This window comes from Dendrobates tinctorius, unplaced genomic scaffold (genome assembly GCF_039654945.1).
Source record: "Dendrobates tinctorius isolate UK_male_01 unplaced genomic scaffold, ASM3965494v1 ptg000011l, whole genome shotgun sequence".
NCBI lineage: Eukaryota > Metazoa > Chordata > Amphibia > Anura > Dendrobatidae > Dendrobates > Dendrobates tinctorius.
In genome coordinates, this window is record NW_027361679.1 from 82537110 (window position 1) to 82552448 (window position 15339).

The 15339-nt window shown below is 43.3% G+C and overlaps 1 protein-coding gene across 2 annotated transcripts in view; it reads right to left on the reverse strand.

Annotated features, from left to right (window-relative positions):
* TBC1D2 (TBC1 domain family member 2) overlaps positions 1-15339 on the reverse strand; it is a 136110-nt gene that overhangs the window by 105598 nt on the left and 15173 nt on the right. For both annotated transcript variants that reach the window (XM_073543899.1, XM_073543890.1), the window contains exons 2-3: positions 7363-7808; positions 412-556 (exon numbers count right to left, since the gene is read on the reverse strand). In XM_073543899.1, the coding sequence (XP_073400000.1) occupies positions 412-556; positions 7363-7788 (571 nt within the window). In that variant the 5' untranslated portion in view covers positions 7789-7808. The remainder of the gene's footprint in view (positions 1-411; positions 557-7362; positions 7809-15339) is intronic.

Sequence of the window (15339 nt, forward strand, 5' to 3'; positions counted from 1 at the left end):
TTACCAAATGGCTGCAATGACACAAAGTGAAAAATTTAAAGGGGTCTGAATACCTTCTGTACTCACTGTGTATATATTAAATATATAAAATGCAGTAGATCCGTTGCTTTTGCTCTCTAATTCGCACTCCTGAACCTTAAGCCATACGCTGCCTGTAACTAATGTCTAATCTGCCTGTATAAACGATTGGTGGTGGCAGCTATTTCCTTTTGTTATTGTGGAGTTGGCAGTCCATGCGATGGAAATGGAGATGTACTGTATATAATATACGCTCACTGTGAGTTCCTCAATAACTGGCCTAGTAGAGAAAACAGCCATGGCTCCATCCATTACTTGTCAGTCAATTGTGTAATGGTCCTGATGTTTGCAAACAACGGAGTTACGTCTGACAATACTGTATCTTGTACATACCTGCATTGTGAAAATTGTTTTCACTGTCAAGAACATCTGAAGACATAATCATGCCAGTATGGATAATTGACACATTATTATAGTTTTCCCATCTCTTTCGCTGCAGTTGCTGTAACCAGTACATCTTGGCATGATTGTTAATTGCCTTAGTGAAAATACAAACATGATTATAAAGACAGCAATCCCAAATTACAATAATTCACTAACAGTCTGAATTCTCAACACGTCTGAATGGTAGGCAAAGGGAAATTTGAAACATTCATGTTTTATGAGGGCATGTACAAGTAAAGAATATGTAAACACATACACGCACACTATATGTATACATACTGTATATATTATATCTCTCGGGAGTGTATCAAATATATTTTCCCCACTGTATTAGTATAATTATATTATATATAAATTACGGTATATTCTCGAGTATAAGCCGACCCGAGTATAAGCAGAGGCCCCCTAATTTTGCCACAAAAAACTGGGAAAACTTATTGACTCAAGTATAGGCCAAGGGTGGGAAATGCAGCAGCTACTGGTAAATTTCAAAAATAAAAATAGATACCAATAAAAGTAAAACTGAGACATCAGTAGGTTAAATGTTTTTGAATATCCATATTGAATCAGGAGCCCCATAAGATTCTCCATACAGTTCATGATGAGCCCTATAAGATGCTCCATACAAAAATATTCCCCATATAATGCTGCAGAAAGGTTAATGGTGGCCCATAACATGCTCCATATTAATATATGCCCCATATAATGCTGCAGAAAGGTTAATGGTGGCCCCATAAGATGCTCCATATTAATATATGCCCCATATAATGCTGCAGAAAGGTTAATGGTGGCCCCATAACATGCTCCATATTAATATATGCCCCATATAATGCTGCAGAAAGGTTAATGGTGGCCCCATAAGATGCTCCATATTAATATATGCCCCATATAATGCTGCAGAAAGGTTAATGGTGGCCCCATAATATGCTCCATATTAATATATGCCCCATATAATGCTGCACAAAGGTTAATGGTGGCCCCATAAGATGCTCCATATTAATATATGCCCCATATAATGCATCACAAAGGTTAATGGTGGCCCCATAAGATGCTCCACATTAATATATGCCCCATATAATGCTGCACAAAGGTTAATGGTGGCCCCATAACATGCTCCATTTTAATATATGCCCCATATAATGCTGCACAAAGGTTAATGGTGGCCCCATAACATGCTCCATATTGATATATGTCCCATATAATAATGCTGCTGCGATTTTAAAAAAATGACGTACTCACCTGTCGTCGCTGCCCGCTGCTTCTTAGTTTCGCCGGCTCCCTGCAGTGACTGTTCAGGCAGAGGGCGCGCACTAACCACGTCATCGTGTCCTCTGACCTGAACGTCACAGCCAGAGGACCCAGGAGACAGCGCAGCGGTGGAACGGGGACAGGTGAATATGGCATGTTTAACCCTCCTCCAGTGCTACTCGCCCTCCTGGCGTCTGCATATCAGGCTCTGCTACATCTCAGTCCTGGTGTCTGTATCTCTCTTCCTGTCTTCTTCCTATGCGGTCATGTGATACCGCTAATTAAAGTAATGAATATGAGCTACACCCCTATGGGAGTGGAGACACGTCCATATTCATTACTTAAATGGGCGGTGTCACATGACCGCACAGGAAGAAGACAGGAAAAGAGAAGCAGGCACCAGGACTGAGATGTAGCAGAGCCTGATATGCGCCAGGAGGGTAAGTATGATGTCTTCTGCTCCCCTCCCCTGCCGGCTTTCTGGCGTATGACTCATGTATAAGCCGAGACTGGCGTTTTCACCACAAAAAAAATCTCGGCTTATACAGGAGTATATACGGTATATATACAGTATATCTATATATATATATATATCTATATATATATATATATACTGTTCAAAGAAATAAAGGGAACACAAACAGCCTGTTGCAAATGGAATAGTGTTCCCTTTATTTTTTTGAGCAGTATATATATATTCACACTTCATGTATTTCACATTGACATGCTTTAGCAAGACTGAGTGCAACCATTTTCTTATTTAGATATGTACAGTGGGGAAAAAAAGTACTTAGTCAGCCACCAATTGTGCAAGTTCTCCCACTTAAAAAGATGAGAGAGGCATGTAATTGACATCATAGGTAGACCACAACTATGAGAGTCAAAATGAGAAAACAAATCCAGAAAATCACCTTGTCTGATTAGGCAATATTTATTTTTCAAATTATGGTGGAAAATAAGTATTTGGTCACCTAAAACATGCAAGATTTTTGGCTCTCACAGACTTAAGAGGCTCCTCTGTCTTCCACTCATTACCTGTAGTAATAGCACCTGTTTGAGGTTGTGGACAGGTGTCTTTTATACTGATAACAAGTTCAAACAGTCACACTCCAAACTCCACTATGGTGAAGACCAAAGAGCTGTTGAAAGACACCAGAAACAAATTGTAGCCCTGCACCAGGCTGGGAAGACTGAATCTGCAATTGGCAAGCATATTGGTGAGATGAAATCAACTGTGGGAGCAATAATAAGAAATTGGAAGACAATCTCCCACGATCTGGGGCTCCACGCAAGATCTCACCCCGTGGTGTCAAAATGATCACAAGAAAGCTGAGGAAAAATCCCAGAACCACACGGGGGTCCTAGTGAATGACCTGCATAGAACTGGGACCACTGTAAAAAAGGCTACCATCATTAACACATTACGCCACCAGGGACTCAGATCCTGCAGGGCCAGATGTGTCCCGCTGCTTAAGCCAGTATATGTCCAGGCCCGTCCGAAGTTTGCTAGAGAGCATTTGGACTATCCAGAAGAGTATTGGGAGAATGTCATATGGTCTGATGAAACCAAAGTAGAATTGTTTGGTAGAAACAAAACTTGTTGTGTTTGGAGGAGACAGAATGCTGAGTTGCATCCAAAGAACACCACACCTACTGTGAAGCATGGTGGTGGCAACATCATGCTTTGGGGCTGTTTCTCTGCAAAGGGACCAGGACGACTGATCCGTGTACATGAAAGAATGAATGGGGCCATGTATCATGAGATTTTGAGTGCAAACCTCCTTCCATCAACAAGGGCATTGAAGATGAAACATGAATGGGTCTTTCAACATGATAATGTTCCCAAGCACACTGCCAGGGCAACGAAGAAGTGGCTTCGTAAAAAGCATATGAAGATCCTGGAGTGGCCTAGCCAGTGTCCAGATCTCAACCCCAGAGAAAACCTTTGAAGGGATTTGAAAGTCCATGTTGCTCAGCGACAGGCCAAAAACATCACTGCTCTAGAGGAGATCTGCATGGAGGAATTGGCCAACATACCACCAACAGTGTGTGCCAACCTAGTGAAGACTTACAGAAAACGTTTGACCTTTGTCATTGCTAACAAACAATATATAACAAAATATTGAGACGACCTTTTGTTAATAACCAAATACTTTCTTTCCACCATAATTTGAAAAATAAATCTTGCTAGATCAGGCAAGGTGATTTCCTGAATTTGTTTTCTCATTTTGACTATCATAGTTGTGGTCTACCTATGCTGTCAATTACAGGCCTCTCTCATCATTTTAAGTGAGAGAAATTGCACAATTGGTGGCTGACTAAATAATTTTTTCCCAACTGCAAGTTATTTTTTGGTATGCACCTGTTCAGACTAGTTCTTGTTGTTTCAGTCAGTTTTTCTGTTATTTATATGCTAAGCTTTCTGACTGAGTACTCCACTCTTCACCATGCAGTGATTTTAATTACCGTACATCTAATCACTTCAGGTTCTGTCCAACCCATCAATGTAGGCTTTACCAAAAGAGGTGCTTATATTCACCCATACATTCAGAGATTAGACATAGGTAATTCATGAGATTACCTTGACGATGGTGGTTGGACTCACATTATTTGGCTAAATTTTGTGCTAAGCGTCTCATGTATTTTTCCTAAATTTTAAAAGCCATTTTGCTATTCACACTTCATGTATTTCACATTGACATGCTTTAACTTGATTGAGTGCAACCATTTCATATTTTGATACATATACTGTATATTATATCTCTCAGCAGTGTATCAAATATATATTTTCCCCACTGTGTATAGTAATATAATATAATATATATACCGTATATATATATATATATATATATATATATATACACTCACTGGCCACTTTATTAGGTACACCTGTCCAACTGTGTGTTAAGACTTAATTTCTAATCAGCCAATCACATGGCGGCAACTCAGTGCATTTAGGCATGTAGACATGGTCAAGACAATCTCCTGCAGTTCAAACCGAGCATCAGTATGGGGAAGAAAGGTGATTTGAGTGCCTTTGAACGTGGCATGATTGTTGGTGCCAGAAGGGCTGGTCTGAGTATTTCAGAAACTGCTGATCTACTGGGATTTTCACGCACAACCATCTCTAGGGTTTACAGAGAATGGTCCGAAAAAGAAAAAAAATCCAGTGAGCGGCAGTTCTGTGGCCGGAAATGCCTTGTTGATGCCAGAGGTCAGAGGAGAATGGGCAGACTGGTTCGAGCTGATAGAAAGGCAACAGTGACTCAAATTGCCACCCGTTACAACCAAGGTAGGCAGAAGAGCATCTCTGAACGCACAGTGCGTCGAACTTTGAGGCAGATGGGCTACAGCAGCAGAAGACCACACTGGGTACCACTCCTCTCAGCTAAGAACAGGCATCTGATGGCTACTTTCAGCAGGATAATGCGCCATGTCATAAAGCTCGAATCATCTCAGATTGGTTTCTTGAACATGACAATGAGTTCACTGTACTCAAATGGCCTCCTCAGTCACCAGATCTCAATCCAATAGAGCATCTTTGGGATGTGGTGGAACGGGAGATTCGCATCAGGGATGTGCAGCCGACAAATCTGCGCCAACTGTGTGATGCCATCATGTCAATATGGTCCAAAATCTCTGAGGAATGCTTCCAGCACCTTGTTGAATCTCTGCCACGAAGAATTGAGGCAGTTCTGAAGGCAAAAGGGGGTCCAACCCGTTACTAGCATGGTGTACCTAATAAAGTGGCCAGTGAGTGTATATATATATATATATATATATATATATATATACCGTATATACTCGAATATAAGTCGATATTTTCAGCCCAAAAAATTGGGCTGAAAGTCCCCCTCTCGTCTTATATTCGAGTCATATACAAAGGGGGTTGGAGGGGGCGGATGTGTCAGGTCATACTTACCCGTCCTGACGCTGTGTCTTGAGCCCCCAGCTTCTCCCCGTGCTCTCTCTTCCTGCCTTCAGCGGTCACGTGGTGCCGCTCATTAAAACTCATGAATATGCGCATATTCATGAGTTTTAATGAGCGGTACCACATGACCGCTGAAGGCAGGAAGAGAGAGCACGGGGAGAAGCTGGGGGCTCAAGACACAGCGTCAGGATGGGTAAGTATAGCGATACTCACCTGTCCTGCGTCCATGGCTGCTTGCTGCTGTCTGTCGTCTGTCATCGGTCAGTGACTTCAGACAGCAGAGGGCGCGGTGACGAGATTAGTGCGCGCCGCTCCCCCTGCAGTCTGAACGTCACTGACTGATGACGTGGCAGATAGCGGTGAGCAGCCATGGACGCAGGACAGGTGAGAATCTGACACCCAGCGACAGAGAGGTGAGTATGTCATTTTTTTTATTTTTACATGCAGCAGCAGCAGCATGGGGGCAGCATATAAGGGAACAATCTATGGAGCTTCTTATGGGGGCAGCATATGAGGGAACAATCTATGGAGCTTCTTGTGGGGGCAGCATATGGGGGAACAATCTATGGAGCTTCTTATGGGGGCAGCATATGAGGGAACAATCTATGGAGCTTCTTGTGGGGGCAGCATATGGGGGAACAATCTATGGAGCTTCTTATGGGGGCAGCATATGGGGGAATAATCTATGGAGCATTTCCCACCCTAGACTTATACTCGAGTCAATAAGTTCTCCCAGTTTTTTGTGGCAAAATTAGGGGGGTCGACTTATACTCGGATCGACTTATACTCGAGTATATACGGTATATATATATATACACACACACATATACAAACACACACACATATATACTGTACATACATGTTGCATTTTTTTGCGGTCGCGCATCGTCAAAACGACGCATGCGGATGCATCCGCATACATCCGCATAGCCTGCGTACCCAATGTTAAAGATAGGTACGCAGGCCGCATGCAGATGTAGGTGGAGCTGAACGGAGGAGGTGCGGCAGTGGGCGGAGCTTCACGGAGGAACTATGCAGCCCTCCGCAGCTCTGCCGATTGCTAGTGTGAAACTAGCCTAGCACCTCCTGTGCTGATCATGAGGTTGCAGATAGTGGAAATTATATGCGCATTTCCCCTACAAAGTCACTGACCTGCTGGGGCGTCTGTGGTACCGTGGACGGGCATTTTATTCTCATATGGGTACGTCTTGAATTCACTGCATGGCATCCTGTGTGTTTGATTTATTATTTTGCACTATTAGCACTTTATAGTCTGATCTGATAAGCACCTTGCTTTTCAAGCTTGTTTTTTTTCATACCCCAGGTTATATATTTACTTTTTATTAACCCATACCCTGCTACTATTTCTACCCTACCACCTGTGTCTTATTTGAGTAAACTCTTTTCATCTTACTTATTTTTTTTGTACATGTGAATTGTGATTTTATGAATTTGAAGTATTGTATAAATCTTTGAATAAAATTAATTGTTTTAAATATACCCCCTTTGAGTGGTGTGCTTGGATACTTGGTATCCATTTTTTAGGTTATATATATTCTTAACACACCCCCTGTTTGAACATATTTTGGGAATCTTTATCATGGTGAAGGTCCCTATTTATAATTGATATGTCTTTGGACACGTGTGTAGTTTTACTTCTGTTCTACATGTATTTTGCTTTGAATGGAATTAGGAAAAAGTGTCGTAAAATAGTCACATACCTTTAGGATATATGGTTTTGTTGGCGTTTTAATTTCAAATATTCCCTCTTCAGCTTCCATGCTAAAATGAAAAGTGGCGGCATGAAGATCTATGCTCCCAAGTGGACAAACATCTGTAGCCGTCCTATAGTAGAGCAGATGGCACTTCTTGTCATCATAGCAAAAGAAGCGGTACTTCCAAGCTTTCAGGGGCCCTTTCATTCCTAGCTTATAAAGATATCCACAGAGCTTTTTTGTTTTTTCTCCTTCACCTTCTTTACTTGGATTAAATGAGAGATCATCAGCAATAGCATGTGTGGTATGTCCGTCGTAATGTATATCAGTCTCAATTGCTTTATCATTCAAAGCTTTATTTGGCGCTCCAATTTCTGGAAGTGTTTCCTTGTGGATATCAGCTACAGCGTCTTTTCCATCTTCTTCATTCATCTTGCCATAAAAATAAAATCCTGAAAAAAGAAAAATCAAATAACTGGAGTTAGGTTAAATGCAAACTTACAGTATTTATGCTTTACTTTAGATATAGATGAATGACAAAAATAAGATCAAGCAATAATCCAATAATTTTGGATAGATATAAGCAGAGAGCATCATTTATCAAAACAGTCTCAATGTGTTTATGCACATTAGGTAAATATTGACCAACCATTTATTTTCAGGAGGCGAGAGGTCACCAGACTCTCCCTTAATTGCAAATATTGAGTAAGCAATAGAAGGACCATGTGTGATTTTATCATGACTGATTATTTGTCCATGTGATAAATAAGTAATTGTTAGACATCTCTGGCAATTACTTTTCTTCCTCATTGTGAAAGAGTTCACCATTTGCAGAGCATGCATATTTAGTCCATTGAAATCAGATGAACGATAAAGTCACTGTGTAAGGCTGGGTGTAAAGCCCTGCTAAGTTACAATACATGAACAAATATGTGTTGCTGATTAGGGATGAAGGACTTTGCTCCACCACAATATCTAAGTCACGGACAACCCTTCCAGAGGTGCGATGTATATGTATGTCACACGTTGGGAGTTGGAGTATGGGGCAGGCGGACTAGCTGAGCCAGCTCCATGTACGACAGGTGCTGGCTGGCCTATACAGCCAACATCAGCTCCTAACAGCTCCAATTGCTACTGTTTAACCCCTTTGCACCCGAGCCTGTTTTTGCCTTCGTGACCGGGCCAATTTTTTCAATTCTGACCAGTGTTACTTTATGAGGTCATAACTCTAGAACGCTTCAACGGATCCTGCTGATTCTGACATTGTTCTCTCGTGACATATTGTACTTCATGATGGTGGTAAAATTTCTTTGATATGAACAGCGAAATTTGGCGAAAATTTAGAAAATTTTGCAATTTTCAAACTTTTAATTTTTATGCCCTTAAATCAGAGAGTGATATCGCACAAAATAGTTAATAAATAACATTTCCCACATGTCTACTTTACATCTGCACAATTTTGCAAACATAATTTCTTTTTTTTTTTAGGAAGTTATAAGGGTTAAAAGTTGACCAGCGGATTTCTCATTTTTACAACAAAATTTACAACACCATTTTTGTTAGGGACCACCTTGAAGTGAGTTTGGGGGGTCAATATGACAGAAAATACCCAAAAATGACACCATTCTAAAAACTGCACCTCTCAATTTACTCAAAACCACATTCAAGAAGTTTATTAACCCTTCAGGTGCTTCACATGAATGAATGGAATGTGGAAGGAAAAAATAAACAAATTTAACTTTTTTTCACAAACATTTTACTTCAGAACCATATTTTTTTATTTTCACAAGTGTAAAAAGAGAAAATGAACCACAAAATTTTTGGTGCAATTTCTCCCGAATACGCCGATACCCCGTAAGTGGGGCTAAACCACTGTTTGAGCACACGGCAGAGCTCAGAACGGAAGGAGTGACTTTTTCAATGCAGAATTGGCTGGAATTGAGATCGGATGCCATGTCGCATTTGGAGAGCCCCTGATGTACCTAAACAGTGGAAACCTCCCACAAGTGACCCCATTTTGGAAACTAGACCCCTTTAAGAACTTATCTAGATGTGTCGTGAACACTTTGAACCCCCAAGTGCTTCACAGATGTTTATAACGTAGAGCCATGAAAATAAAAAATCTTTTTTTTTCCACAAAATGATCTTTTAGCCCCCAATTTTTTATTTTCACAAGGGTAACAGGAGAAATTGGACCCCAAAAGTTGTTGTCCAATTTGGCCTGAGTACAGTGGTACCCTATATGTGGAAGAAAACAACTGTTTGGGCACATGGTGGGGCTCGGAAGGGAAGTAGTGACGTTCTGAAATGCAGACTTGGATGGAATGGGCTGTGGGTGTCATGTCGCGTTTGCAGAGCCCCTGATGTACCTAAACAGTGGAAACCCCCCACAAGTGACCCCATTTTGGAAACTAGACTCACCCAAGGAACTTATCTAGATGTGTGGTGAGCACTTTGAACCCCCAAGTGTTTCACTAAAGTTTATAATGTCGACCCGTGAAAATAAAAAAATCATTTTTTTTCCACAAAAATGATCTTTTAGCCCCCAATTTTTATTTTCACAAGGGTAACAGGAGAAATTGGACCCTAAGAGTTGTTGTCCAATTTGTCCTGAGTACGCTGGTACCCCATATGTGGGAGAAAACTACTGTTTGGGCACACGGTGGGGCTCGGAAGGGAAGTAGTGACGTTCTGAAATGCAGACTTTGATGGAATGGTCTGCGGGAGTCATGTTGCGTTTACAGAGCCCTGATGTACCTAAACAGTGGAAACCCCCAATTCTAATTCCAACCCTAACCCCAACACACCCCTAACCCTAATCTCAGCCCTAACCCTAGCCCTAGCCCTAACCTGCATGCCTGCTTTTTTTTTCTTTTTGTGACAAGATCGCTGCCCTGCGATCTGACTCATAGTAACCCTTGAAATCCAGATCAGAAAATGGTCGCACTCGTCGAGATGAATAAATCACCAATTTATTGGCCTTCCAGGGACCCGTTGAAGCGCTCACACAGCGCGAAACGGCCGTTGCCAGCCTCTCGTGCACTCCTTATATCACTCCCCCGAACTGATATGTAACTGGAATGCCAATAAATTGGTCATTTATTCATCTCGACGAGTGAGACGATTTTCTGCTCTGGATTTTAAGGATTCACTCATATTAGGTCCAGCACCCGGGATTCCCAGCTGATGGTCTTCTGTTTGCCGCACATGACAAGCGCATTAAAGGTAACAGCAGTGCCGTCCGTATTCTTTTGTTTCCTATATGCACTGACTCATAGTAACGCCACTTCTCTGATCTCACACTGACAGATGATCAGAGGAGAAGCAGCGTTACTATGTGACAAGATCGCTGCCTGGCCCATAGTAACGTGACTTCTCCTCTGATCTCACACTGACAGATGATCAGAGGAGAAGCATCGTTACTATGTGACAAGATCGCTGCCTGGCACATAGTAACGTGACTTCTCCTCTGATCTCACACTGACAGATGATCAGAGGAGAAGCAGCGCTACTGTGTGACAAGATCGCTGCCTGGCACAGCTGTGCCAGGCAGCGATCAGCTGTGCCAGGCAGCGATCTAGTCACACAGTAACGCTGCTTCACCTCTGATCTTCTGTCAGTGTGAGAGCAGAGGAGAAGTCGCGTTACAATGAGTCAGATCGCCGGGAAAAAAGCAGCTTTCCCAGCGAGCGCTCTCATTGGCTGCTGTGACGCTGACGTCATCAGGACCTGAACCAATCAGGTCTCGATGACGTCGGGGGTCCCAGCATGCATTGTGCACCGGGATCCCCGCGTTATAAGGTATGTGGGGGTCCCGGGGGGCACAAAACCGCCGACAGTAGATAAACATCGGCCCTGCACAAAGCCCAGCAAGCACCAACGTTTATCTACTGTGGGCGGTCGGGAAGCGGTTAAAGAAGACCGGTCGCAAGTGACCAGTTTCTGCTCATATTTTAATCCTGCTACCCCCTGATTATTCAGGGTTTTTTGTTCTTTTTTTAGTTTTGCATACAGTTGCAGAAATACGGACTTTTTCTTTAGTTCTAATTTGTATGGGCTTTAACAAGGTAATAGTGCAGAGCAGCCTGAGGACACACCAAATGAGAATCTGTGGCTCATGCTCCCCTGCAAAAACCTGAAAAATTTGCACATTTGCACTAAATAAAAAATGTTCATATCTCTGGAGCCATATGGCAGATTTAAAGTTAAAAAATAAAAGAAAAACATACTCTGGGGAGCAGTAGGAATAAAGTGAGCAAAAACTTTTGCCTTGGTGACAGGTCTTCTATAACCCCTTGGTTCTGCAGCCAACCCTTGTTTTTACATTTGCATTTTCCTTCCCCTTCTTCCCAGAGTGAGGGCTGGTGCTTTGTGGGAAGTGTTGGAGTTTTGAATGACACCTTTTTTTTTTTCTTTTGAGGGGGGGGGGTCATTTTTACGGCATTCAATATGTGGAAAGAATGACCCGAAAACATGATTCTCAAGGTCAGAACAATTAAAGTGATATTAAACTTGCATAAATTTTATTTTTTATTTATGTGGTGAAAAAAAATCAGACTTGTAATTTTCCAAGCCCGGTAAAATTTGTATTGTTCAGTATAGCTGTCTGAAGGCTTGTTTTTTTGGTACTGTAGGTTTTATTGATACTAATTTGGGGTACGATTTTTTGATGACTGAAAATCCACAATTCAGGAATTTTGACTATTTCTTTTTATGGCGTTTACTGAATGGGTTAAGCAATTACATATTTTGATAGACCAGACTTTTACGGATGGGGTAATACCAAATATGTTTAGTTTTTATTGCTATATTTTTAAAGAAATTCTGTCACCAGGTTTTTGCTACCCTATCTGAGATCAGCATGATGGAGGTGCACAGCCCCAGATTCTAGCAATATATTACTTACTTTACTGAATGCTGCAGTTAAAACAAACTGTTTTATCGTTTTATCTGCACAGGGCAGTGATGTCCCACCTCCCCTACTTTTAGCCATAGCCATAAAAAACCTGGCACGCAGACTGCAAGCTTCTCCTATACTGTTGGGATTTAAATGCGGTGAAATAAACCAACTTCGAAAAAAAAACATACCGAGAGCGAATCTAGATTATGAGCCCCTGTGGAATTAATGGCGCTATATAAATGAATAAAATAAATAAATAAAAATAAGATAAATATACAAATGGTGAAGGAAGTCAAATAGCTGGGAATTATTATTATTGTTGTGCATTTGTATAGCGCCATTTATTCCATGGCGCTTTACATGTGAAAAGGGGAAATATAGACAAGTATAATAAACAGTGTAAGAAGTACACACAAGTACATAAGGAGAGGGGACCCTGCCCGCGAGGGCTCACAGTCTACAGGGATGGGTGAGGATACAGTAGGAGAAGGTATAGCAGGTCATGCGGTGGTTCAGTAGACCGAGGATCATTGCAGGCTGTAGGCTGTAGAACAGGTGGGTCTTCAGGTTCTTCTTCAAGGTTTCAGTTGATGGTCAGAGTCTGATGTGTTGCGGCAGAGAGTTCCAGAGTATGGGGGAAGCACGGGAGAAGTCTTGTATGCAGTTGTGGGAAGAAGAGATAAGGGGAGAGTAGAGGAGATCTTGAGATGATCGAAGGTTGCGTGCGGGTAGGTACCTGGAGACCATGTCACGGATGTATGGAGGAGACAGATTGTGGATGGCTTTATATGTCATGGTTAGGGTTTTGAATTGGAGCCTCTGGGCAATAGAAAGCCAGTGAAGGGCCTGGCATAGGGGGGAGGCTGGGGAGTAGCGGGGAGACAGGTGGATTAGTCGGGCAGCAGAGTGTAGGATGGACTGGAGTGGTGCCAGAGTGCTAGAGGGGAAGCCAGAGAGGAGGAGGTTGCAGTAGTCAAGGCGGGAGATGATAAAAGCATGCACTAGTGTTTTTGTGGTTTCGTGGCTGAGGAATGAGCGGGTCCGGGAGATATTTTTGAGTTTGAGGCCGCAGGAGGAGGCGAGGGCTTGGCTATATGGTTTGAAAGAGAGCGCAGAGGATCACCCCAAGGCACCAAGCGTGCGGGACTGGGGAAAGAGAGCAGCCATTGACGTTGATGGATAGTGCTGGTGGAGGGGTAGAGTGAGATGGGGGTAAGATGATGAATTCTGTTTTGTCCATGTTCAGTTTGAGAAAGCGAGCAGAGAAGAAGGCTGAGATAGCAGACAGACATTGTGGGATTTCAATCAGTAAGGAGGTGAGGTTGGGTCCAGATAGGTAGATTTGCGTGTCATCAGTGTAGAAGTGATACTGCAAACCGTGGGATTCTATGAGCCGTCCCAAGCCGAAGGTATAGATGGAGAATAGTAGGGGTCCTAGGACAGAGCCTTGAGGAACACCTACAGACGGGGCGAGGTGAGGAGGTGGTGTGTGAGAGGGAGACACTGAATGTTCGGTCTGTTAGATATGACGAGATCCAGGATAGGGTCATGTCTGTGATACCAAGAGATGAGAGAATCTGTAGCAGGAGGGAATGGTCCACGGTTTCGAAGGCAGAGGATAGGTCCAGGAGAAGGAGGACAGAGTAGTGTTGCTTGCTCTTGGCGGTTAGTAAGTCGTTAGTGACTTTAGTTAGAGCAGTTTCAGTTGAGTGATGCAGTCAGAAGTCAGATTGTAACCGGTCAAAGAGGGAACAGGAGGAGAGGTGGGAGGACAGTTCAAGATATACATGCTGTTCCAGTAGTTTTGAGGCATATGGGAGAAGAGATATCAGGCGATAGTTAGACACAGAGGATGGGTCAAGGGAGGGCTTTTTCAGGATGGGTGTGATTGAGGCATGTTTGAAGGATGAGGGAAAGACACCATTTGTAAGTGAAAGGTTGAAGAGGTGTGTTAGAGATGGGATGAAGACTGTGGCCAAGTTAGGGATAAGGTGGGACGGGAATGGGTCGAGGGCACACGTGGTGAGGTGTGATCTTGACAGAAGGGTGGAAAGCTGATCTTCTGACATGGTGGAGAAGTTGGCTTTTGCAGAACAGGGCTGAGCGGCTAAGAGGGGCATTGGGGGCTGCGGGCCAAAGTTTTGTCTGATGCGAAGTAAGTTTGTTTTGCGGCAGAGAGCATTGACTGAAAGCTGGCAAGGGACTGCTTGTATGCATTGAAGTGCTCAGTAGAATGGGTTCTCTTCCATCTCCGCTCAGCGCCCCTGGAAACCCATCTCAGTTCTTTGGTCAGGCTGGTTTAGAGGCAGCCGGGGTGGAAGTGTCAATGGGGATGTTGAAATCACCCATGACGATGGTGGGGATGACAGCAGAAAGGAAATAGAGTAGCCAGGTGGTGAAGTGGTCGAGAAAGGTGGAGATGGCTAGTTCTGGAGGGCGGTAGATGACAGCCAGTTGGAGGTTGGAGGGGGAATAGATGCGGATGGAGTGCATCTCGAACGAGGGAAGAGTAGCGGAGGGTAGCAGAGGAATTGGGGTAAAGGAGCAGGTATCAGACAGGAGCAAGCCAACTCCTCCACCACGTTTGTTGCTGGGGCGAGGGGTGTGAGAGAGATGGAATCCGCCATAGGAAAGCGCAGCTGGAGAGGCTGTGTCAGAGGGAGTGAGCCAGGTTTCTGTGATGGCAAGGAAGGAGAGTTTGTTGGTGATAGAGGTCATGGATAAACGACAGCTTGTGGCAGACAGAGCGTGCGTTCCATAGGGCTCCAGGGAAGGGGGTTGAGGGAGTGGGGGCTGTATGAATAGGTATGAGGTTATCATGGTTGCGAAGACGTGTAGAGGATCGTGGCAGGGTGTTAGAAGCGAGTGTGAGGATGTGTTGAGGGCCAGGATTAGGGGATACATCGCCAACAATGAGGAGTAGCAGACAGAGCGTTAGAAGGTCGGAGCAGAATAGGACATGATGTGGCTGTGTGTGTCTGGAGAAAAAGGATTGCATGTGGAGGAACACTTCTGACGAAGACGTGAGATGGCTTGGAAGGATGGAGGGGGAGATGAATAGTTCCATACTAGGAGGGGGATTA